The sequence below is a fragment of the Rhinoraja longicauda genome, chromosome 10, assembly GCF_053455715.1.
Source record: "Rhinoraja longicauda isolate Sanriku21f chromosome 10, sRhiLon1.1, whole genome shotgun sequence".
In the NCBI taxonomy this organism is placed as follows: Eukaryota; Metazoa; Chordata; class Chondrichthyes; order Rajiformes; family Arhynchobatidae; genus Rhinoraja; species Rhinoraja longicauda.
The window spans coordinates 24,005,329-24,033,048 of NC_135962.1; the positions used below are offsets into that span (position 1 = coordinate 24,005,329).

Here is a 27,720-nt window from a genome sequence, read left to right on the forward strand (position 1 = left end):
CACAACTGAGAATTGCCAATTGGGAAGAGGCTAGTACGACTCCAACTCTTTAAATTGAACCTGGTAAGATTGTGCACAGTGGTTTAAAAAAGTAAACAAAATAAATTACACGTTGTACCTGTGACATCTGCCAAATTCCTCAGGAATTCAAAAGGAAAAACAAAGATCCTTATAAAGGCACATGGAACCTTCTTGATTTGCCTTGGATGAAACACTCAGCATGAAACTCGGCAATTACTCTGTGTCCTAAGATTCCTGTTAATGCATATTTGTGCTCCTGGACCCTGGTGTGGTCATCCAGGTAGGAAATTGTTCCAAGAGAAATCTAAACAAAGTATAGCTTTCTGGTTTTCCATTTGTTTGTAGCTCCTTGTATCTTAAACCACCTTAAATTCTGTCCTTAAATTTCACAGATCGAACCGCCCCATTGTTTACTGTAGTTGTGGGATGACCTAACTCCCCATTAGCTGATGTTTCCTGCAGTTTACTGTGTAAAAATAATTGACGCGGTGTGAAGAAAGACAGTTGATATTCTGTACTTGCAAATTCTGTGCTAATAAAGCAAAACCAATCAGTTCCATTAATAATTAACAACGTAAAGTTAACACAGAAACAGCAAATACTGGTTTCATGACTAGGGAACAGACTGCAGCAGGAGCTTACTAATTAACTGGAATTCTCCCAAACTAGACTGCAGAGAACAGAGACATGCCGTGCTTTTACGTACAACCTGGAGTTAGCAACTGAGAGTTTAGCGAATTTATTTGAAGGTGACTCCATCAAAAAAATCTGCCACTGAAACAAAGATGTTGATTATTTATGAATGGCAGTAGCACTCAAATAATTAATCTTTTTTTTACAAGTAAGGCCTTTTGTACAATCTTTTAATGACAACTAAGACTGGAAACAGCAAAACAGCACGAGTCCACACACTGAAGAGACAGGCACAGAACCTCACAGTAAGCACTCTGTCGCAGTCAGAATTAACAAGGTGTATGGTAACTGGATTGCCTTTTTTAAATAGTTGTACAAGATCAATAGCAATTTTTATATAGTGTTCTCAGCTGTAGAACATCAGTTAAATGACACATCATAAACTGCCTTCACTTATGACATGTAACAGATACATTCTTCAATATGGAACAATTACCTGAATAAATTTATTTCCAGCTGCTACTTAATAATATACTAGTGCTAATCTCCAGATGGAAGTTTAAAAATCTTGTTTCCTTCACTGCTTTCACAGCCGGATGATATCCAAGTTCTCCATCGAGAGTAAGGAAGTGTCCCTGTGTAGTTTTGCAGTTCCAAGGACAATGACTGGTAGATTGCAAAATGAAGAGTCACATCGTTCAACCATGACATATTGCTCAGTCACTGACTTGGTGGCAGTAGTTTGAGGTCCAGTTCCTATATTGTAGCCCAGTTCCTATAACAAAAGTCCATTCAGCCACAGTCTGCTCTACAGATGTGTATCCAAGATTTTTAACTATTCTTTGAAAAAAAAATAGATCTCTAATATTTTGTAGAACAACACGACATTAATTAAAAGCTGTTTGCATACCATGAAAGTCTACACCGGTAATTATTGCAGACCAATAAGAGGCTGTAAATCTAACAATGAAAAAGATTAAACCAGTTTTTTTTGTTCCACATTGCTGATTAAAATTAAAAAAAATATTGAAACAGATTCTAATATTGGCAGCATCGAGTTTGAAGGAATAAGTTTCCAATAAAGGAAATGTACATTAATAAACTTCTGTCCCTCTGTGTGACGGTCAACCTGGGTAGAGCTCCCAACTGATTTGGCAAACGCTTAACATTTGTGCTTCATTGCAAGCTGTGGGGAGGGGAAAGAAAGGAAAGATGAGATGTATATTCATGATGCATTTGCAGCAATACATAGTTAGTCAGCAATGATCGAATCTCAATTGCCATCTGGAATTCCTAAATTATACTTATTGCATTATAATTATCTACATTTGACAATGGGAATATAAAGAACTCGTATTAAATATCTATATTCAAATTATAAATGTAAGTTCATCATTGCCATTTACTCAACCAATAAACAATATGGCATTCCACAGTGTTGTAATTAAACCTACAAGTCAGGAACAGGTAACCGACTGGCGTAAAGTTCAGCAAAACATTATACTTCTACTGTTATCAGGCAATTTAGGGTAAATTGAAAGCATTTAAACGCTCATAAACCAGGCTTCAAAGGGAACCTCCATTTTGAATGATTCGAGGTGGCTTACCTTACGTCATCAGTCAGCTTTAACGACAACTGCCAAGTGGCTCATTTCCAGGTACTCTCAGGAGTACCTTTAACATTACTTTGACTTAAGTTCCAACAAACAACAACCATTTTATAGATTGGTCACTTCACATTTGATCATCAGCGCTTCACTTTACCAATTTGTGAATACTGCAGCACTGATTGCAGCTGACTGAATTGTCTTTGTGGCAGAAAGTCCTAGGCTGTAACTCGGAAGCCTCAGGCATTTACTACTGATAGGGAAGGTGGCAGCCTTTTTGCTCAAATAGCAAAGTACACAGGGTCAAATCAGGACAATGTATTAATTGAAGGCAATCTGATGATTTGTTATGAAACAAGGCAGAACATGGGAGACACCAGGTGTTCCATACTTAACTGCTGCTATCTTTACTGGGTGGGTGTCAGATAGTTCAGTACTCCAGAGATAAGGTACAAGACTCAAACTTGTTGTGGTTCCCCAGTGGTCAATGTGGGGAACCTGCCCACTGCCAGCTTCCGCCTACCACAGAAACAGTGAGCCTGTTTACTTCATGGAGGGAAGCAGCAATGAGGGAGATCAGTAAGCCAATAATTATTTTAATTTAAAATGCTTAAGTGATTTGATTTTTAATAAACACGTTTTTAATTGACATTTAATCATTGCACGTTTCTGAATGAAGACGGGAGTGTGATGGAATACTCTCCAGTGGTCCAGTTGAGCACAGCTCCAACTATATGCAGGAAGTCAATGTCATCAGGTTGATCAGCATCTCACCTGCCACCCTGAACATTCAATCTGTCCACCTTTGGCGCGTAACGTCTGTGCCGTGTATTTTTGACGAAGTACATGGCAACTATTCTCTTGATCAATTCAAATAACATGTGTGGTTCAGGACACCTTCCTTGGTGTACACACCAAATTCACTTGAGGTGGAATTCCTTAACTTTCACTTTAATTAACAAGGTTCGACAGACTCGCCATCAGCAGTCTATTGAACCTAAAAAAAGTGATATGAATGATTTGCCATTTTTGCAGACATAAACTGAAAGATTTTGAGCCTGACTGCATCTGACTGTGCTGAGGGGGAAGATTTAATAGGAACCTGAGGGGCAACGTTTTTACGCAAAGAGTGGTAAGTATATGGAACTTGCTGCCGGAGGAGATAGCTGAGGCAGGTACTATAACAACGTTTAAAAAACATTTCGACAGGTACATGGATAGGATAGGCTTAGAGGGATATGGGCCAAATACAGGCAGGTGGGATTAGTGCAGATGGGCCATGTTGGTCAGCGTGGGCAAGTTGGGCCGAAGGGCCTGTTCCCACGCTGTGTGACTCTATGCGGAGTTTCCCAGTATGCTCTGGACAACTACCGAGGTGACGTTCGGAATCTTGAGTGCAAATTGTCATCCTCTGCCCTCAGAGCAGCCTGTTGATTTAGAGAAAGATTAAGGAAACCATCATTGAGAGTTGGGAGTGATTTCAGAAGTGAACCACCATTTCAGTTGCAAAACAGAAAAATTGTAGAACACAGGGCACTAGAAGACCAAGGGGCATAGGTCGGCCAAATTCCAGGATATGGATGACTGCACACATTCTATGAAAGCACACATTCTATGAAAATGCAAACACAATGTGCCTCTTGACGCTCCAAACACTTTATTGAAATTCCACCAGCTGTAATCAGGCAATCCAATTCTCATCAGTAAAGGTGCACATGATAAACAGTAAGACATTCTGTGAGATTAAAGGGATGTCCAGTAACTGAGAAAAACAATACATGCGATGCATGAGCATGTGATGCTGACATGAAAGAATATGATTTATTCAAGTCCAAAACTGCATTTACAGTACTTAACTATTTGCTATATAGTATATTGTAAATGTAACAACATTGCCTGATGTTTTAAACAAAACTGGTAAACCACTTCAAATAACCAATGAATAGCAGATGCTGAAATCTTGAAAAACAGGACATGGTGGGGATAATCATTAAGTTTCACAATGTTTCTCTCTCCACAGATGCTGCATGTTCCCTTTGGTATTCAAAACATATCCTGTTTTCATTCCTGGTAAGTTAAAGCCACATTAGAAACAGACACTGAACAGGCTAAGTAAAGGAGACCCTATTAGTTTAGTTTAGAGATACAGTGTGGAATCAGGCCCTTCGAATCCACACTGTCCAGCGATCACCTGTACACCAGTTCTCTCCTACACACCAGGGACAATTTACAGACTACTAGGGACAATTAACCTACAATCCTGCACTTCTTTGAAATGTGGGAGGAAACCAGAGCACCCGGAGAAAACACATGCGGTCACAGGAAGAACTCTGTCCAGACAGCACCTGAGGTTAGGATCGAACTCTGTTCTCTGGTGCTATAAGGCAATAACACTAAAAGGCAGAAAACCAAAGGCAATGTGCCACCTTAGAACATTTTAAAAAGATTACTATTCACAATAATTCAATTACTAATCATTATATCAATAAATGTAACTATTATCACAGGGATAAAAATTAACTAAAGGGTCATGTTTTTGAAGCCACTTGAGTTCATTGCTATTCCTTCATCTTCGGATGACAACATGGCCTGTCCATACAGGTCTCAGCATTCAGGTTTCAAAGCACCATAATTGTGTACAACTCAATGGGTGTGATGCTCAATGTCATCTGATGAGATGTAAACAAAACATTGTGCCGGTGTAACTCAGCGGTTCAGGCAGCATCTCCGAAGAACATGGATAGGTGACATTTCGGGTCAGGACCCTTCTTTAGATTGATTGTGGTGGTGGGTGGTGGGGATGGGCAGAGGTATAAGATCGCTGATAGAGAGGAGGGACAGGATAAAGCCTGTCAAGTAATAAGTGGATGCAGGTGACAGAGATTTTTGATAGGCAGATGGTTAGACAATGGCCGGTTAATTCCCGGTTGATAACCATTCTAACACCCCATTCTCATATCAACCTTCCTATCTTGCCTGTGAGGCCACACGCAAATTGGAGGAACAGCCTATCATATTTCATTGGGGTAGCTTACAAACCAACAATATGAACACTCAATTCTCCAATTTTACCAACCCCCCCCTTTCTTTTCCTCCCTCTCTCCCATGTGACCCATCTGAGTCACGCTTATGTCTGCCTCCCCCTTGATTCCTTCCTCTAGGTTCATAACTCTTCAATCCTTTTTGTCTCACCTCTTCTGTTTTCTCATCTCTCGCATTTGTCCAACATCTGCCTATATCAACCCCTATTTCAGGCATGTGAATTTTCCTCGTTTCCGCGGATTTCCGTGTTTTTAAAATCCATTTCCCGCACTTTTTGCATGATTTCCACATTTTTCACTTTGCCAAAATCGCGTTTACCAATGGAGAAATCGGATCGGAAAAAAAGAAAAGAAACGATGTATAGACTTGTAATGAACACTAGCGTTCCGCTAGAGGTCGCTAGGGGTTCCGTGCAAAATCCCCCGTGCGACCTGGAAGTCTCCCCGAAAATGTGGCACCTAGGCTGGGCAAGGCAGCCAATCTCAACCTCATCAGGACTTCCATGGCCGATCGGTGGGTTGAATTTGCAACCTGCGACCGGGGCTCTGGAACTCCAGCTCAGCTGGAGCCAGCAAACCTATCCCCATAGCCGACTTCCTCGATAAACCAGCAAAGCTTTGGAACCAAGAGTGCCAGAAAACCAGTGATGGAACTGTAATGAGTAAATATTAAATTTAAGTGCAAGATTATATAACTAAATTAATTAAGACTGGGTTAAAACATAAAACACAGCAGAAAAGCCAATTACCACCTTTTTGGGCTGATTATCAATTAATGTGCGAATTTACTTCAAAATGTTATTAGTATACATTGACATATTCACATTATTTTGTAATGTCCGTTTTTACTTTTGAAACGCACTAAAAGAGGCTTGAAACTAGTATTTTTGTGTGTAAATTTTCCAATTTTTTGACCCCCGCTGTACGCCGCAAGCTCTCGGCTTTTTTTCTCTTATTTTTTTACCTCACTCACATGCCTGTTATTTGTATCCACCTATGTCTTGCCCTCCTTCCAGCTCTCTCTCTCTCCTCCCCTCATCGCAGTCTGAAGAAGGGCCGGAACCCAAAACATCTCCAACCCATGTTGTCCAGAGATGCTGCCTGACCCACTGTTACTCCAGCACTTTGTTCCTTTTTAGTAAACCAGCATCTGCATTTCCTTGTTTCTCCTATGAGATGTAACTGTGGTATTAATTGTTCAATGTCATTAACTGCGTTGAAGATGTCAAATGGGCCTGGATTTAAAAATAAAGCTTTCACAAAAAGCTTTTAAATAAGACAGCTTTCACAGCACATGTGTCACACCAACCTGGCCAATCACCGAAGACTGCATTCTTGATCCAATAACTGCATTCTTGATCCAATCTGTTGTCAAGTGAAAGGTTTCCCCAGTGTAATGGAATGAATAATGAGACATGCAGTGCTTTATTCAAGCACCAGCTCAGGAATAAAACAGACAAGACACTTTGGGGCCAGCTGTTGTGCCAGAAAATAGACAGTTTGAAGGAGGATGAGATCAGACAATAAACACAGAATTACAGAGTTAAATTCAGATGATCACTTAACCTGCAAATGCTGAAATTAATATCCCTTCCCTTAACTGGCAACTCAAAGTTCCGGGGTTTTGATGTTTCAGACGAGAGAAGGAGGAAAAAGAGGTGGAGGAGTTGCACTACTAATCAGGGAGGCTGCCATGGCAACACTCAGAGAGGACATCACGGAGGATTCATCCGAGGAGGCAAAATGGGCAAGGCTTAAAAATAAAAACGAAGCAAGCGGTCGAATGGGAATGTACCATCGGCCCCACAACAGTAAGTGGGAGGTAGAGAAACAGATATGTAGCAACATTTCAGAAAGATGTCAAAAAAACAGGGTTGTCTTAGTGGATGACTTTGACTTCCGTAATATAGACTGGGACTTGCTTCCGAAGGGGCAGAATTTGTTAGGTGCATCCAAGAACGTTTTATTTAAAACAGTATGTGGATAATCCAATCTGAGAAGAGAACAGACTGGGCCTTACGTTGGGAAATGAATCTGGCCAGGAGAACAGTGGAAGAGCATTTTGGGGATAGTGATCACAACTCAATAGGTTTTAAGATTGTTTTGATTAGGGAGAAATCTGGACCTTGCAGTAAGGTATTAAATGGCATTAAAGCACATATAATGTTGTTAGGCAGGAGCTCAGGAGGGTACATTGGGAGCAGTTGTTATTGGGCAAGTCCACATCTGATATGTGGGATTTGTTTAAAGGCCAGCTGATTGAAGTTCAGAACCGACATGTTCCAACACGGAGGAGGGAAAAGGATGGCAACAGGAAGCTTGGATGACTAAAGCACTTGTAAATTGGAGCAAAAAGCAAAAGGAAACGCATGCAAGGTTTAACAGGGCCTCTAAGGAATATAAAGAAAGGAGGAAAGGACCCAAGCGGGTGATTAGAAGGGCCAAAAAGGGCCACAAAATGGTCTTGCCGAGTCAGATTTAAAAACCCCCCAAAGCTTTTCATCCCTACATTAAAAACAAGAGCGTAACCAAGGAGAATGTAGGACAACTCAAGGATAAAGGAGGGATTGGTGCTTGGGATTGTGCTTAGGTATGGGAATAATTCACTGAACTATATGCAAAAAAATATATCCACTGTGTGTTTGCGCGTGACAATAAAGCACCATTGATCATTGAATATAAGAGTCAGGAAGCAACAACTAACCATCACAGGTACATCTTAGGCTGTGTTCTTAGCCCCTCGTTCTACTCTTTCTACACCCATGAATCTGTGGCTAAGCACAGCTCCAATGCCATCTATATATTCACCAACAACACCGCTGTTGGTGGCTGAATCAAGGGTGGTGATGAGTCAGCTAGAAAGACAGGGAACGAAAACATGGTAGAGTTGTGCCGCTATAACAACCTCTCACCCAGCATCAACAAGACCAAGGAACTCATTGTTGACTTCAAAAAATTGAGACCATGTGAACATTTTTCATTAGTGGGACAGCAGTTGAGAGAGTTAGCAGCTTTCAATTCCAGGGTGTTAACATCTTGGATGACTTATTCCAGGTCCAACGCACAGGCTGTGCCAACGTCTCTAGTTTTTAAAAAAAGTTTAAAGGGACTTAATGTCACTCAAAACTTCTACAGATGCACTGTAGAAAGTATGCTGACAACATGGCAAAAGGCTGCAGAGTGAGGTGGCCTCAGCCTGGTCCATTACAGGCACAGCCCTCCCCACCCCAACATCGAAAGCAGCTAGGAGGCATTGCCTCAAGAAGGCGGCATCGATCGTCAAGGATCTCCACCATCCGGGCACGCGCTCTTCTGACTTCTACCACTGGGCAGGAGGTTCAGAAGTCCTAAGCCATCAGGTTTAGGAACAACTACTTTGCTAAAACCATCAGACTTTGCAACTGACCTGCACAGCCCTAATGCTACATCAGCAACGCAACACCACGGACCACCTCTCGTGCTACCATAGACTTGTTTTCTTATTGTGGTTTGCATTTGTACTTCACTTGTGCAGATGGCAATAAACTCAGTTTAGTTTGTTGGTGAAATGCCTATAAAGCTCTTCAGCATTTTCTCGCGTGTAGGTAGACGCTGCAGCTGCTGTTCATGCTGGAAAGATAAATACATGGCCAGATTGCCACCAGCACTGAAGGACAAACGTCCTGCAGAGGTTGATGAGCTAAGCCAGCCAAATGGTCCCCGAAGGAGCTTCTTCCAGTAATTGAATAGCGCGGCGGGTTAAACACTCGTTTTGTACCTCTGTGATTTCATTTTAGACTGATGGGGTGCCAATCTATTTATTTCTGGTAAAATGAGTTCAGAAATCTGAAATTAATTTGGACAATTAATCTCATTCTTGGAAGGCACGAGTCTACATCACAAAACCAACCCAAAATGGAAAGTATTTCATAGCCTAACTTTGCCGAACCTCACCTGGATGAAAGGAGCAAAAGACAGCAAAACATTTATGGTTAAAGTCAAAGAAAATTATGTTACCACACATGTTAAATACAGTTGAACTTCCACAATAAAACTTCACAAAGATCAACTGAATGACTTTCATTATCAATGCTTTGTTTAACTGAGACTTTCGATCAATCCATCTGGATGTTTAAGGTTTGACCAGCCACAAACGAGTTCTACTGCATCTAATTATTAACCATTAAACACCACTCTGTCAAAATATACTCTGATCCAGTGTACTTATTTGCAGCAGAGTTCATCAGATTGCTGTGTACACAGTGTGAAAGGCTGTCAAAAATCAAACCTGCTTGCCTAAATAAAAGTGAGATTGTTAAACTCACTGCCAATGGCGAATAGTGCACATACATTTAAGGACCGGTTTGCACAAACGTGAGGGAGAAGGAAATAGAGAGACAGTGTGATGGATGCAGCTGAGGAAAGATGGGAGATTGCAAATCGACTGGATGGGCCGTGGTTTGCTTGAGTTGCATCTATTGACTGATATCATAAACGGGCTGACCAAATTGAAGAAATTGCAGTGAGAACTCCCAGGCAAAATGTTTTCTTTTTCAATTCATTCAGTTGCAATTTCATAGTGCCGGAGTGTGGCAACTGGGTGTGTGCTTGTCCCAGGAGGATCCACTGTCATACCATAAAATCGCTCTACTCTTTTAAATTTATTTTCTACCTATAAATCTAGCACAATTTCTAGTTGTTATAATATCCTATCCCATTGCTAAAATTGAGCTTTGTCATTGGAACTGGTGAGCTACAATGCTGAGAAATATATTCTGCTCTCTGTATCTTTCCTTATCCCATTGCAGAATATATTTCTCAGCATTGTAGCTATTGTATGGGAGTTTGGTATGCACTGTATGTATGTATGCTATTTAACTTGATTGGATAGCATGCAAGACAAAGCTTTTCACTGTACCTTGGTACACATGACAATAATAAACCTAAACTTAAACCTAATGGGCTCTATGCTGTCAAATCAACACACTATAATTAATGCACAGGTAGCAGCAATTGCACTCTGAAAACCAGTTACAGCCCATCACCATTGGCGCCCTTGCAGCAAGAGTTAAATATCATCAACACAACATAATTACATTTCCATTTGCAAATTCAAAATAATTCCCCATTAAACATATTTATTGGCGCAAGCCCAATCTGTACATTTTCCATTCTGCATTTCATTTAAATTCAACCTTAAAACAAGGCACATTTTCCCTTTTACAAATCAAAACTTGTCTCTAGTGGAACACTGACTTCATCAATTTTTCTCCACACGTTGATGCAAATTATTTCACAGCAGTAAAGCTAACTTATATGGATATAGGGTTGAGAAATTTTCAAGGGCAATGTGCAATTAACATAATTTAATTTCTTGGGAATACAAATATATTCTGGTGCAAAATAATGATTCAGAGCAAATAGCTGTCAAACATAATTAAATCATACCATAATTCATAATGACATCATTACCTATTTTCAAAACATTTAAATGAAAGACATTCAGATCCTCAACAATTTGCATTCTACTTATTAAGTTTTCTTGACACTGACAGAAAGGCTTTTCTAACCTGAAACAACAGAGCCAGTCATGAACAGTAGAAAATGAGGCAGCAGCACAACCAGCCTTTGTTGGCATTAATGCTTCACTCCATTCTCCCACCTTTCCACAGCCCCACATTGTCGTGCCTCTCACATTTGCTCGTTCAACCTTCTCTTAAATGTGTCTCTGGTAGTGACTTTACATTCACAACAATCTTTGTTGAACACTCTTCTGATTTCCTCAATGGATTTCTCAGCAACTATCTTAGACCTCTATTTATGCCATTCCCTTGTGTGCAAACACTTAGACCATAAGCTCTGCAAAAAATCATCCTGTTTAAGTTACCCCTCAGTCTTTTTATCCCCCAAACCAAAAGATACTCAGTCTAAAATACACACAAGTACAATTATTATTCCATGATTTAAAAATAAGTTTCCCCATTTTATCTGCATATTTCTTCATCTTACGTCCACTTTTGGATATTGTAAACCATGTCTACTTGTACGATTGATCCTCCATTTTTTATCTATACCATTTGGATTCTATGTTGATCTTTCTGAACACTGTATCTTTCCCTTTTCCCATCACAAATATTTTTAATTGTATTATATCTCACAAAGTTGAACTCACCATCTTGATTATCCTGTAATCATAGATGATGCACATATCTTTGTGTAGGAAAGATCTGCAGTTGCTGGTTTTAAATCGAAGGTAGACTCAAAATGCTGGAGTAACTCAGCGTGACAGGCAGCATCTCTGGAGAGAAGGAATGGGTGATGTTTCGGGTCGAGACCCTTCTTCAGACTGATCTTCTTTTATACCTTTGCAATGGGACTAAGCTAGACTAAACGAGCAGATCAGGAATCATTGAGATAATTAGCAAAATATACGAATTTTAAAAAACAATCCACAACAAAAGGACAATGCAAAAAAGTCAACCTATCCATCTTCTCCCTATAACTCAAGCCTGCAAACCCAGGTGACATCCGTGTGAAACTCTTCCGCACTGTCTAACTTAATGACATGCTTCCTACAGCTGGGGGACTAGAACTGCACACAGTACTTCAGGTGTGGTCTTACCAACAACTTGCACACCTGCATCCTTAGAAGAAAGCCGCATGGAACGAATTGTATTTTCTGTGGTGAACAGTTTTCAGAAAGTTATTCGGGAGGGAAAACCTCAAAAGGTCAGAAGATACATTTTTTTTGCAAAGTTGCAAGCTGAACCAAATTAATTGAACACTTGGGAAGAGTTGGAAAGATCACCTCAGGAGGCATCAGCTGTTGGGAGTTTTTCAGTAGCCCAGTACTGTTGGGAGTTTTTCAGTAGCCCAGTTTGTACTTAATCCACCTTGTGCCTCACTATCACCTCATCTTCTTCTCCACCCCATTTCACACTCTTCCCATGGTCACACAAATCCTTTGTAGCTGTGTTCCTGTAGGACAAATTGAACTGCAGCCACGTGGTGAAGCATCTGTGAGGGACTCAACCTCAGGCCAGCATCCTAAGGACAACTGACCTCGAGGCAGACCTGGCAGATGGGCACTGAACTGCATCTAAACATTTATAAACAGAGACATTTACAAACAGTTTGAAAGGATTAAAGGGTTTATATTAAAACAAAAAAATAATAAATTGAACAGCAAGGGTTTTAATGATAAAAGTAATTTTATTTAATGCTAATCTTTTTCAAATAAACAAATGAAAACCACTTAGCTGCACCAGCATTTCCAACTCAGGTTGGTGAATTAATTCAAAAGAAGGGGGCTGCACTTCGCCACTGGTTATGGTTCAATGATGCTTTATTGTCATGTATGCACTGCACAGTGAAATCCTTTTTGCATAGATCACACATGCACCAGCCGGCATATTTTGTTACCATTTAGTAAAGTCTGGCCCATGCGCTCAATATACTGGAGCGGCTTCCGATCCAGGTAAGTCCCAGGCTGCTGCTGGGCCTCCTCCGTTGCCCTCGACCAGTTCAGCACGCGAACCAACATCCCTCTCCTTGCCCGACTGCCTCTGTGTCTCTGGGGAACCTCCCACAGCTGACCTTGAAGGAGCTGGAGGCAATACCCCAGTCCCTCTCCTACCGGCACACTCCTTGTGTAAATCGACGCCAACGGCTCCTTTCTCTACGACTCTTCGTGGCTGAGCTCGGCGGCTTCAAACCTTCTCTACTGCAGGCCGTGACTCTGCCGGGTCCTTCCTTGCGGCGGCGAGCCAGCCCGCCAGCCCGCCAGGCCACCGGCAGCCCAACAGGTCTTCCTGTGAAGGTTGGGGTTTTGTGGGATACAAAGCGATTCCAGACTCTTTTTGCACAGAATGATCGAGCTCTACTGGGCCTTTCCTGACATTCGTGCTACCACGTGCAGGCACTAGAGCCATGCCAGCGGTGCCTTGCAGTTCCACTGAACCACAGGTGTTCAGGAATACATTCCAGCCATTCCACAGATCATTGATGATGAGTATGAAGAGTGAAAGACTCGGAATTCTTCTTGCATACAAAAGTCTGAATCACAAAGGAAGCAACATTGATCTTAACAATAAGAACTTGCATTAGATCACAGTCGGCAGGTTATATGCAATTAGTCATGACTGTACACACGCTGACAATGCTGCAGAATAGATTTGAAAGGACAGGATAAGAATTGGGGGCTTATAATTACAAAGATAGTCCTAATTGTTTATTCTGCGCTGCAGAATCAAACTTATTGTGTGCATGCGCATATACAGTATGTAAATATTATATACATACACACACACACCCATATATATAATATATATATATGCATGCACACGCACACACATATATATATATATATATGTGTGTGTGTGTGTGTGTGTGTGTGTGTATATATTTATTTATTTTTATATATATACACTCACACACATATATATATATATATATATATATATATATACCCACACACACATATACATGCACATATATATACACATACACACACACTATATATATATATATATACATATATACACACACACACATATATACACACACATTTACTGTACACACAGACGCACACACATAGACACACGCACAGACACACACACTCATATGCACACACCTATATCTTGAGCAGCTCTTTCAGGGATGGGTGAATGTTGTTCTGGTAACCATTGTGTACTTGTATTTTCATTTAACTGTAGATCTCTCGGCGGTGCTCAGAGAAAGTACTCTGCTCTCTGCAGTTGCAGGAACAATGAGCCTCACGCATCTTGTCAAGTTTACTCAATGAACACTGCAGCCCTAGAATTGAACATCGTGCAGAACAGAACGTGCACTGTGCGATTTCCAGTTGCTAAAGAGTCAGCGTATAATTGCAAACATTTTACATTCGATTAAACTGTTTGCCCTTCACACTCCAATTTTCATTTCTTGACATCGGCAGATCAGATATGTAAACCTTGCAATCAATGTGTTCAAAAGCACCTGCAACAACCTAGATTTTACAGACTGAGGCAAAGGAGGCTGGAGAGAAATGCATCCATCACTGTGCAATGGACTGGTCTTCACCAACATCTAGTGTTGTCGGATGTCAGTTTAAGGGAAATCTCTGGCACCCAACAGCTGTACATGTCAAGCCACTTCAGCAGCCAATCACATGAAATAATTCTTTAAATCATGAAGGAAAGGTAAAATGTTTAACAGACATGATAAATATTTCATAGAGCATAAAGAGAGGAACTTGCACACAATCATGAATCCAATATATCAAAAAAATGTTTTAAAATGTGTCATATTTTGAAATTTACCTGAGGGAATAATGATACAGGTATACATTGTATATTTTAAAGAGGTCAATAGCATTGGCCCATACAACAAAATTTAATATCTTTAACGCATTACTGACAGACCTACTGATTGCTTACAGGCTTATCTGTTCCTGATTTTTGTTAATTGTGATGGGAGCTCACACGCAGTAGAGTTGATGCCTTACAGCGAATGCAGCGCCGGAGACCCGGGTTTGATCCCAACTACGGGTGCTGTCTGTACAGAGTTTGTACGTTCTCCCCGTGACCTGCGTGGGCTTTCTCCGAGATCTTCGGTTTCCTCCCACACTCCAAAGACGTGCAAGTATGTACGTTAATTAACTTGGTAAATGTAAGAATTGTCCCTGGTGTGTGTAGGATAGTTAATATGTAGGGATCGCTGGTTGGTGTGGACCCGGTGTGCCGAAGGGCCTGTTTCCGTGCTTTATCTTTAAACTAAACTAAACTTGTATGAAAATGCACACTAATATGGTGATGTCGGGGGCCGGGGGTAAACTTGTGGTAGCTTTACTCTAGACCGCAAATAATCGCATCCATGCAGCTACATCACAGAGGAAATTCCTTACGGCAACTGCTCACTGCTGGGAGACATGGTAGAGTGATGCTGATGTAAAGAGTGTTGGAACAGTTGCAGATGCCTTGCACCATGCCTCTGCAATGCATGAAGATAGACACAAAGCACTGGAATAACTCAGCGGCTCAGGTAGCATCTCTGGAGAAATGGGTGACGTTTCGGGTCTGAGACTTAAAGCAGAGCGGAAAAGAACTGGAGGGTAAGAGAAAGCCAGAACACAGCAGGACTGGCAACAGATGACCAAGGAAAGTGGGAACCCAACATGGCCCATTGTTGGCTGTCGAAGAGGTGGTAACGAAGTGATAACGCTGAGGGTCAAATGCGAAATCTGCAGCTTACAGATCCTCTGGTACTGCAATAAGTGAATCCTGAACAAGTCCAGTTGTCAGATACAACTTCAGTTGTAATATTGATCTCTGTGGATCATTGTTTCATGTCTCCTTGAAGGAGGGAGGGGGGAAGGAGAGGGTGCTGCACCAATACAGGAGAGGTTTGGGCCCAATGGGTCCACTTGGTCTAGTCATTAGATAAAGATACACAAGAGGCGCAAAAGCCAAATTATACGTCTCAACCCCAGCCGGAGTGCCCAACCTTGTATTTTAAACTCAGAAGGTGGCTGGAAGGCTGGTGGCTGGCAAAACCTGTGCTTTGCCCCATGGATAAACCTGCTGGGCTTTATGTTGGCAGGCAACCTCTGCTGGCAGCAACCCAGTTTAATGAGAGTTTCCAGCAGCTGGAACGCAGCCTGGTGAGAAGCCTCTGTGCAAGCCTGGCCCGGGGAAGGAGCAGGGTCACCGGCTCAGTGTTGGCAGAAGGTGGGGATGCCTATGACATTGACATTAGCTTTAATTTCCCTTTTATTGCAGAGGGCCCGAGCCACGGGGTGATGTAAAATCAGAAAACTGAAAAATTAATTGCCTTTTATGATCCCTCAACAGGCACAGCTAGTGAACAAGCTTTCCTGTTGGTTGAGGGAGAAGTCTGGTAATCATTTGAGTTTAATAAAAACACAAATAACACAATTCACTGTTCCATTCCCCAACTGTATTTTGCCAAAAACACAAAGCTGACACAGCACAAGTTACTCCAACATTTTGTGACTGCCTTTGGTATAAATCAGCAGCTGCAGCGTCTACACTGTATCCTGATTGTTCCTATTGTGAAACTGTTCCAGCAAACTGCATTAAGCACCACAACATCCAGAACTATTCCGTATTGCTCCTTCCCACACAGACCCATTGCATCCTGCACTGTTGGAGTGAAGCATACTGCGAGTTTGAGGGACTGCACCACATGATGTGTTATTGCAGTGGTTTAAAATTGCAGTCACAAATCCAGTTCAGAAACAATAAAGAGGCACTGTACTGGTTATAATTATACCTGGTAGATGGGACATTCTCCACTCAGCTGAACCTAAATATGAAGGGCTTCAGAATCAAACCAAGCACTCAATATATATCTTTTGTTTGTTTATTTATTTTTATGTTTTGTTTACTCTGTAAAGTGTCTTTGAGTTTCCAGAAAAGCGCTATATAAATTAAATGTATTATTATTATTATTAATATTCTTTGCTTTTCTATTCTAATGACTTCAACATTTTCTGTCCCTGCTCAGATAAGTTTTCTTCTTATTTAAAAAACCCAAAAAATATTGCATGAAGGAGGAACAAAAGTCCCCTCCGTTTTGCTCAGAAATGTTCATCAATCATGTCAGGATTGTTCACTGCCCTCTGCAGTTATGCTGTGCACAGGTTGCTGCACCAAATAACACATTTACATCTTAGGACATCGTGGCTCAAAATGAGAGAAGAAATCAATATTGGAATTTTTCCCTCCTGATGAATGTGTTCAAAGGTGACCTCTGTCTACACATAGATAAGAATAATAATCAAGGTTGTCGTTGGTGCGGTCGTAGGTGGACGTCCTACTCGCGACGATTGGGTTGCCAGGTTGTCGGTAGCTTGCCGTAGCTTGACGTCAACTAGCTGGTAGGTTGTTGTAGCTTGTCGTAGACATTGTCGTTGGGGGGGTCCAGTTGCCGGCAGTCGCCTAAGTGGGACAGGCCCTTTACTCTGTAGAGAGATGCTGCTTGATCTACACTTCATTTCCAACTTTTTCTGTTTTAAAACCACAATAACCATTTTACAAAACACTCTCACCGACACAATATCTGCACAATGTCCACACAACAATGATCCAGATTGGGTCTCCGCACTAGGTATCCAGAACCAATGAAGTGAGAGAGATGTTAAATTTGTAAACAAAGGCATTCACAGTGCTGGATAACTTAATGGGTTAAACAGTATCTCTGGAGGATATGAATAAGTGGCCTTAGGATAGACATATGGATATGCAAGGAATGGAGGGATATGGGTAAAATGCAGGTAAGTAAGTTGGTCTTGGCGTCATGTTTGACACGACATAGTGGGCCGAAGGGCCTTGTCCTGTGCTGTCCTGTTCTCTAATTATGACTTTTCATCAGAACTGCTTATCCAATGAAAGGCAACAGACCAGAAATGTTAACTCTAATCCTCATTCTATAGATGCTGCCTGACTTGTTCTACATTTCTTGCACTTTAGTTTTTATTTATTGTTTTTTATTATTTTGATTGGAATATTAACTGCTAAAGCAGAAAAGTAGAAATATGCTCCTAATAAAGGCAAGGACACACAAGAGCTTTTAACACATTAAGGAAACACCCCCAACTCTTCACGTTTGGAGGAGGCAGACAGTCGATGCAATGGGTCGGTACAAAAACACAAAGTGGAGTAGATAAGCTTACAATCTAGGACATGGACAAGGAAAGTTACTACATTTTGGCTCATGATTTTTGCCGCAGAAAAAAGTGGGAGGCATCACAGACAGGTGAGTCACCACCTGCTGTTACTATTCAGTTGCTCAACAAAGAGTTGTGCAAATAAATCATCTACCCAGCCTTCCATCCAGAGAACAATGCCACACATTAGAAGAAGAGTGTGAAAATAAAATAAGGAGAACAAACAGAAGCTGCAGCAAAAGCAAGCAAGGGTTTTGATTAAATCAAATTTTGGGGGGGAACTGGTTTTGCTTCAATGAAACCACTCAGGCTAAACGATGGAAATATAAAAAAAGACAGCCACACTTGTAAAGCATAAAAGTAGAAAGGTGATATTTGAAATTTAATGCTTTACTTCTGCAGAAGTAACCTCCAGAGAATTTATATCCCGGGGAAGGGAGACAGCACGGAGCTTGTCGACAGGCTCTCCTGACAGTGCACATGCAAACCCTTACACAGCCGCATGCTCCTTTTCATCTCCCATAATCTCCTCAAGAATAGCCAATGGCTGAGCTGACGAACAAAGTCCATTCCTCCCACATGTCACATGAAAACCATCAATCCTCTAGTGAAAGAAAATGCAGGTTGATTTATTTGCAATTTTACATAACCAAGTAGATATGTATGTGTGTATATATATATATATAATATATACACCGATCAGCCAAAACATTATGACCAATGACAGGCGAAGTGAATAACATTGATTATCTTGTTACAATGGCACCTGTCAAGGGGTGGGATATATTAGGCAGCAAGTGAACAGTCAGTTTTTCAAGTTGATGTGTTAGATACAGGAGAAATGGGCAGGTGTAAAGACTTGAGCGACTTTGACAAGGGCCAAATTGTTATGGACAGACGACTGGGTCAGAGCGTCTATGAAACGGCAAGGTATGTGGGGTGCTCCCGGTCAGCAGTGGCGAGTACCTACTGACAGTGGTCCGAGGAGGGGCAAACCCGGCGACAGGATGTTGGGCGCCCAAGTCTCATCGATGTACGAGGGCAACGAAGGATATTCCGTCTGGTCCGAACTGACAGAAGGTTTACTGTGGCACAAGTCACAGAAAATTGTAATGGTGGTCACGGGAGGAATATGTCACATTACACAGTGCATCACACCCTGCTGCGTATGGGGCTGCACACGGAGGGCCAACAGCATATTAGGCAGGTGGTCATAATGTTTTGGCTCATCAGGTCATAATGTTTTGTCTGATTGGTGTATATTTTTTATATATATATATATAAACACACACTCTTGAGTAAATTGTTCAAGGAAGCAGGTACGGACAAAAGTGGATGAGTTTAGCTTTCCTGCTCTGTTCTGCTGTGCAAACAAGAGCAGTCTAATTGAGGAACAAGTGACGAGTTCAGCGACAAACATTAAAATGAAAGTCTTTGTGGTTATGAGCGTTTAGTATATCTTCTGTTCAAACTGAAGAGTCAGTCGTAGCACAAATTAATGCAATTAATCAAACAGTCTTAATGTGATTTTGACAGGTCTTTAAGAGACATAGAATTTAATATAATTGACATAATGAATAATAAACTGCTGCTCTGCCTCTGAAGGCATGAATTGGCATGGCATTTTCAGCACTAGGTGGCAGACAACGCACAGTTAAACTAATCATTCTGAAGATCTAGTTTTGTTACCTTTACTTATAATGATGTTCCCGGTGTTTCTCTGCCTTTGAATTATGTTCCTCTGAACATTCGTCTTATTAATTTATTTTAAAATCTTACGTCATGCCTTGCCCACCGAGAAACTAATTGGCTTCCTTGGCCTGTTTTCCCAGCTCATTGATCTGCAACAAGACAGCATTTTCCCTGGCACTCCTGCAACACACCCAAACCTTTTCTTTGGTGTCATAATCACAACGGATTTTTTGTGTGCTCTCGATATGTAAGAATGTCTACTTAAGTCATTCAAAAAGACCACATTGGATAGATGACAGGAAGTAGGACCTCAATGCATGAGAAGACACGGTGATGCCTCTCCACAAACACAAACCAGGCTTTAATTAAGAACTCTATCATTTGGGAGACACTGAATTGGGAAGGATGCTGAAACTAAATGAAAACACAGTATAATTTATTCATCCAGTGCTATTGGAAAGGGTTGAAACCCCCTGGTGAACGTGGCTCCAATGCCAATAGCAATTAGACAGCTGCAGTTCATAACACTCTAGCCAGGCTGTTTGCTGAATTACTGGTAATTACAAAATTACAGGCAGCATTAATCTGCATTAATAATGTGAAAATGTACATTATTTTCACAACAAACCACACACATGCACACACACACTTACACCAACATTAGAAAAACTGTCAGAGCTAGTGGGATTGAGGTTGACGGTGTTAAAGCCATCATAAAGACACTCACATATAAAATCACTTGTTTCGCTCTAAAAGAAAATAAATGTTAAAGTGGATTTTCAGTGAGAACAAGTAGTAAAACACAATTGAAATAAAAGTTTCAATTCTGCAAAAGGTTATAATTTTTATTTATACCACTTTTGATGAAGGAAGGACACACACTGGAATGGTGATACTGTTCAATTATACAACAATAGGTGCAGGAGGAGGCCATTCGGCCCTTCGAGCCAGCACCGCCATTCAATGTGATACAATACAATACAATATATCTTTATTGTCATTGTACCCAGGGGTACAACGATCATGGCTGATCATTCTCAATCAGTACCCCGTTCCTGCCTTCTCCCCATACCCCCTGACTCCGTTATCCTTAAGAGCTCTATCCAGCTCTCTCTTGAATGCATTCAGAGAATTGGCCTCCACTGCCTTCTGAGGCAGAGAATTCCACAGATTCACAACTCTCTGTCTGAAAAAGTTTTTTGTCATCTCAGTTCTAAATGGCCTACCCCTTATTCTTAAACTGTGGCCCCTTGTTCTGGACTCCCCCAACATTGGGAACATGTTTCCTGCCTCTAACGTGTCCAACCCCTTAATAATCTTATACGTTTTGATAAGATCCTCTCTCATCCTTCTAAATTCCAGTGTATACAAGCCGAGTTTCTCCAGTCTTTCAACATAGGACAGTCCCGCCATTCCGGGAATTAACCTAGTAAACCTACGCTGAACACCCTCAATAGCAAGAATATCCTTCCTCAAATTTGGAGACCAAAACTGCACACAGTACACCAGGTGCGGTCTCACTAGGGCCCTGTACAACTGCAGAAGGACCTCTTTGCTCCTATAATCAACTCCTCTTGTTATGAAGGCCAACATTCCATTAGCTTTCTTCACTGCCTGCTGTACCTGCATGCTTCCTTTCAGTGACTGATGCACTAGGACACCCAGATCTCATTGTACGTCCCCTTTTCCTAACTTGACATCATTCAGATAATACTCTGCCTTCTTATTCTTACCACCAAAGTGGATAACCTCACACTTATCCACATTAAACTGCATCTGCCATGCATCCGCCCACTCACACAACCTGTACAAGTCACCCTGCAACCTCATAGCATCTTCCTCACAGTTCACACTACCACCCAGCTTTGTATCATCTGAAAATTTGCTAATGGTACTTTTAATCCCTTCATCCAAGTCATTAATGTATATTGTAAATAGCTGCGGTCCCAGCACTGAGCCTTGCGGTACCCCACTAGTTACTGCCCGCCATTCTGAAAGGGACCCATTTATCCCCACAACATTTGTGTTGATTAGCACAATTTTAGATTTCTGTGGTAAATTCCTCAACATATACTCAATAAGGCATGATATCAGTGGTCAGAAATATATTTACTTTGTTATTGCCTGCATAATTTACCAAACAAAATCCAGGCATGGACCAGAGCTCTACTAATTAGTTGCATTATCCCTGTGCCCAGAAATGCACACTGAACTGGTTCAAAATAACATTTGGCCAATTCAGATAATTTTGTTAAGAACGCAGAATTTTAAAACATACAATCAAGTGTCGATCCTTGTAATTAGAAGCCAAAATGAAATGAAAGTGTTTTGGGATTTATCTAAGTAAAATAGGTCACAGTGGTAACCGAAATAAATTGTAAAACCAAGTCAAACCAGTTAATTCTTTCTTTCTCATTTCAGATGATGCTAATCTGGATATTTCAAGTTCAGAGGTTTCAAGGAAAGGCTAAAGTTGAGGTCACTCACCTTATGTGCAGTGTTTGCAAATTGCTGGGAGCTGTCCTTCATCTCTGCTGTTCGGTCTTCAGCTCGGCTTAACCTCTGGTCCCGTTCGTTCAAGGCTTCGCTGGCTTTCTGAACTGCGCTAGTAACACTGATTGCAGCTGAATGCAAGATACTGTTCCCTGAGGAGAGAAATAGATTTTGCAATGAAACTAGCTTGATTTTAATTTTTGGTTTGCCAAGTATCTGTCTCCAAGATAATCTTTCCTTGATCATTTAGTGCAACAAATCCACAAGTGCATTCTGGTAAACGTCACAATGCATCTTTCTTTGCCAGTGTGAGAAATCTAACTTAAAAATGCCAAAGTAAAAACAGATAGAAGTACAACAATAAAAATCTTATGAAATCTCAGTTTGTGACGCCCCAAATTTTTTTGACAGTGAAATGCCTAAATGAAAAAATTGTCGAAAACACAAGAGTCACAAAAGTGAACGGGCGTAGTTGAATTTACTTTTAAATGCAGAGATTCAGCACTGATCTAAACTTCACAATTTTGCTATAACCTTGGACTAGAATGCCTCCATGTCGTAATTATTTCCAACTGAGTATCAACCAATAATACCCATGAATGAAGTTTGATTTTGACAAACTCCCTCCAGCTACAACTCTCGCTCGCCTCACAACTCGAGTGTGGACCAACCCAAAGCTGACAGTGAAGACAAAGATAGCAGTCTACAACGCCTGTGTCAACAGCACGCTGCTGTATGGCAGTGAGACATGGACTACATATGCCAGACTGGAGAGAAGACTCAACATCTTCCACCTTAGAAGCATTCCTCGTATCCTGGGTATATCCTGGCAAGACAGAGTGTCCAACGCCGAGATTCTGTCTCGCGCTGGCCTTCCAAGTATGTACACTCTACTCAGGCAGCACAGACTGTGGTGGCTGGGCCATGTCCACTGCATGGAAGATGGCCGTATTCCAAAAATCATCCTCTATGGAGAGCTGACATCTGGGAGAAGAACAATCGACCACTCCCAGCCTCATTACAAGGATGTCTGCAAGAGAGATATGAAGGTGTCGACATCGATGTGGAGTCCTGGGAGAGCCTTGCAGCTGACCGGACAAGGTGGCCTCTCATCTCATCTCAACCCATCTCATAACGGGGAAGAGAAACTGATGAACGCAGCGGCAGACAAGCGGGCACGCAGAAAGGAGCGCAGCAACTTCAACAGACCACTCACAAATGTGACCTTTGCGACAGAGACTGTCACTCCCGCATTGGTCTCTTCAGCCACAAGCGACGCTGCTCTAGCCGAGGTTTGGAGCAAGCAGCCAACAACTAGGATGCATCACCCATGGTCAGCCATGACCGAAGGGGCCTTAGGCTTAGACGCTTCTTAGTAACTTTCCTGTCTGGTAATGGAGATGACGTTAACGCTATGTCTGCTGAAAACCACTTTTATCACTGGATTGATTACAGCTTGTAAATCAGATAAAGGAATTTCCAAACTTGGCTTAATATTCCCACCATCTTTTGCAAAGCATTTTGAATGGATTTCAGGAGTGAAGAAAGATATTTGCAAATAATATTCATCTAATGTTTTAAATGTATGGAGATAATACTGAATATCACAATGTAATCTAGAACGTGGAACACCATTTGATTGACCTTCATTTAAGTTTTATTGCTTCATTTTTTTTGTTTAATTTAGTGGCTTCACTTGGTGTGATAGAATGTGATGGTGCCACTATATTAGGTATAAAGAGAAATCTTTGAATGCAAACTTATCAATATGAAGAGATCTGTCAAGAATGCTGACATCCATTGTGAATGATAAATGTACTGTGTAATTTCAACTGCGTCATCTTATTAACCACCAAGAAAACTCAATTATTCTACTGTCAGATCAACTAATTTTAGCCGTGTTAATTTGCAATCTAAAATAAGTTCAATTGCTGATGAAACTAAGACATCATATGTGAGCTTTAAAATTTGCAAAACCATTAATGCATAACAATATTAAAATGAGTGAGCTAGATTCTGTGTTTTCTCTGCAAAGTAACACTATCAATTTTAGATGCTTTAAATTAAATGGTAAAATCAAAAGCGATGTTTACTTTTACCAAGCTGGCCTAAATTAGAAGTTTTTTTTGTTGCTGTAAGCAGAAAATGCAGCCCATATAATGAAGGACTAAAGCCTGAACTCATGAATGGAAAGATCAACCTTTTTCATGTTACATTAATGACTGATGATAAACTGTTTTATGTCTTACTTTTACGTACAATGTACAGTCTGTATCATGCTAACATTGCCTTGGAGCTGTCCAATAAGTTATTTTAAGAGCATTAACACATGCTGGGGCCTCACATCACTTCATGTTAACAAAGCCTTCAAAGTATCAGCTCCATGTTCAGGAGCCTGGCCAATTTTCTTGTTTGGTTATGATCCTGAAAAACAACTTGAATGTTTTTCTTTGTTAGTAACAGTATGTAAGTGCAATATATCCCATGTATGCTGCAGCTGCTACCTGTCCACAAATGCTATTGCTCCCTCCTCCTCTCTCTTTCTGCACTACTTAAAAATGTTTGCAATAGCTGTGAACATAAATTAGATTTGTTCATCATCCATATGCCATATTTCAAAGCAAGTTCTGTTTTTTTCTCCTGTCCTTTCCCAGGATTTGATCAGTGAGCTCCTGATGTCTTCTCTGAACATTGCCCAGCCTTTGATTATTCACTTGTAAGCCTCCATTGCATGGCAGCATCATTCTCCCTAGGAGTCAGCATCACTGTGCAGGATACAGATCTAATCAGTGCAGGATAATGCTCTTCTTCTTATCCCAAGAGAGCTGAGGCCAATTTCAGCACCATAACTTTATTCTGGATGAGGCCAGCTGATGTGACAGCAACTTCATTTTAAACTTTTCTCATTTATTCTGGTTAATCGGATTTATTTTATAAGAAAACGTGTTCTCAAAGCCTGTCGAATGCAACACCACGAGGGCAGTCTGCATTCATATTTCAAAGTAGCACAGACAAGTGATAGTTATCGGAATCCAAACACTTTTCATTAGAGGGAAACGGGACTGATTCAAATACAAAAGCTTTCTGCCTGCTTATCCTTCTGACAGGCAATGCAGTATCCTTCCAGACTGAAAGTGCTGAAACCTCATTTCTATCTAATTTATGAGATTCCATCGTTATACAAAGTAAATCGACTGGAAAAATTATTCTTAAAAAAAATCATGTTTTAAAAGACAAAATGCTAAGATCAACCCCCCAGCATCTATAGATTGCCAATGAAAATAATGCTGTGTAAAACCATTCAGATATTAAATGCCATTAATACTATTTCAGGCAGTGCCAACGATTCTTTGTTCAATCAGAACAGCGGGCTTATTGATTCAAGAAATTTTATTGAACAGAGCCTTCAGAGATTCAACACCTATTAGAATTATCCAGAATGCCCATGAAATACCATATTCAATTCCTTTCAAGCGTGTGAAATGTAAATATTAAGTCAAAATGTGAAAACTCATAAAGGTATCCATGCACCACGTTTGAGTCTGAAGAAGGGTTACCACCCGAAACGTCACCTATTCTTTTTTTCCTGAGATGCTACCTGACCCGCTGAGTTACTCTAGCATTTTGTGTCTATCTTTGGTATAAACCAGCATCTGCAGTTCCTTCCTACACTACAAGTGGGTGTCAGCTGTGTGTTGGATGTTAAAACTTTCATCGCCGAGGTAGGCATCAAATTTGTAAACTGTTTCAGGGGCTTAAACATTCAATCTTGGTTGACAGTCCAATGCAGCATGAATATGAAGAGAGGGCTACACTGCTGGAGGACCTTTCCACATCAAAGATAACAAGTGAAAACCCAGCTGCCTTCAGGGATGGATTTAAAAGAAAAATCGATTCATTTTTCCAGATCAAGGCATTGTTGGCAAGGTCGGCCTTTATTGGCCATTGTTAATTGTCCTTCAGAAGTTGCCGGTGAGCTGCTTTCTTGAACCACTGCAATGCATTTGGTGCAGGTGCATCCACGGTGCTCTTTTGTATCCAGGATTTAAAAGAATTGAAGGACCAGCAACAAATCCCTAAAGCAGGATGATGTGCATCTTGGAGGGACAGATGGTGTTGTCCCCATACATCTGCTGGGCTTGTCCATCATGGAGGTGGAGGCTGAGGTTTGGGAGATGCTGCCAGTGACTGTTGGCCACATTGCAGATGACACATTTCCCAAAAGAAGCACTATTGTAAAAGAGGGATTCTCCTTAGTTTCTGTTAACCAGAAGCAACCATAAGGTCATAAGTGATAGGAGCAGAATTAGGCCATTTGGCCCATCAAGTCTGCTCCGCCATTCAATCACTGCTGATCTATCTCTCCCACCTAACCCCATCCTCCAGCCTTGTCCCCATAACCCCTGACACCCATAGTAATCAAGAATTTATCTATCTCTGCCTTAAAAATATCCACTGACTTGGCCTCCACCTTCTATGGCAAAGAATTCCACAGGTTCACCACCTTCTGACTAAAGAAATTCCTCCTCATCTTCCTAAAGGAACGTTCTTTAAATCTGAGGAGGCTACGGCCTCTAGCCCTAGACTCTCCCACTGGTGGAAACATCCTTTTCACATCCACTTCACTGAACCAGACTATCTAATTGCTTATGTTGAGAATTTGTTGGATATAAATTGACTGCCTTATATCTCACACTCACTCGACTTCACATACACTTCAATGGCTGTGGAGTGATTTGGACCATTGAGAGGTCCTGATTTGTGCTTTGTAATCATAGAATAAATGTAATTCAGTCCAGGTTTTCATTCAGTGATAGTGGAAGGTTTCTCTTAGATCTTAATATACTACTTCTGTATAATATACTCCCCTGACTGCTGATAGCTCATCATTTCAAACACTTGAAGTCTGGATGAATGAAACTCTTCTCCTTAAGAGGAGTATTAACAACAAGGAGCCTGATCTCCAATTTTAACTCCCATCAATCACTCAGTGAAAGGCAAGAGACTAAGGTGAGGGGAGAGGGGAGGGAGAACAGGTTCGGGAAAAATCCCTGCAAAACCTGTGATGCCTCTGCTGTGATTTCCATTTCCTGATGAATGTTTTGAGTTTTTACAAGAAATAAACATGAATAGAGTCCAAATCTGTTTAAGTGATTTCAGTCCACCAGTCCTGCAGTTATTTAAGTGTGTTACATTTGAATGTTGAAGTACTTGCAAGGCCTTTGCCCCTTCGACAAAGTGATTTTCCAAAGGTTAATAGAATCAATATAAAGTTCCACAACAACGGAGTACAAGTGTAACAATGATAGATGTTTGAGGAAATTGATCTGATGGTGGTGCCAACATAAATGTGTAGGCAACACTGAAATGTCAGCCAGTAGACCAGAACACATTAATACCTTTGCTATAGCTGTCCTACTTGGCGGCAACATACTTCAAACCTCAAATAAGTGGAGCATATGGCACAACATTTCGATTTTGATTTCAGTAAAGCAAAATTAATTGCAAGGGAATTTGCAGGAATTTGCTGCAGATACGAAGAAGTTCAAGATTTTTCTCTTGAATC

At 41.0% G+C, this 27,720-nt stretch overlaps 1 protein-coding gene across 4 annotated transcripts in view; it reads right to left on the minus strand.

Annotated features, from left to right (window-relative positions):
- Positions 1–856: 856 nt before the first annotated feature.
- The window catches only part of stxbp6 (syntaxin binding protein 6 (amisyn)), a 369,474-nt gene continuing 342,610 nt past the window's right edge, over positions 857–27,720 (minus strand). For all 4 annotated transcript variants that reach the window (XM_078406411.1, XM_078406409.1, XM_078406410.1 and 1 more), the window contains 2 exons: positions 22,149–22,306; positions 857–1,840 (listed from right to left, as the gene is read on the minus strand). In XM_078406411.1, coding sequence (XP_078262537.1) covers positions 1,817–1,840; positions 22,149–22,306 — 182 coding nt within the window. In that variant the 3' untranslated portion in view covers positions 857–1,816. The remainder of the gene's footprint in view (positions 1,841–22,148; positions 22,307–27,720) is intronic.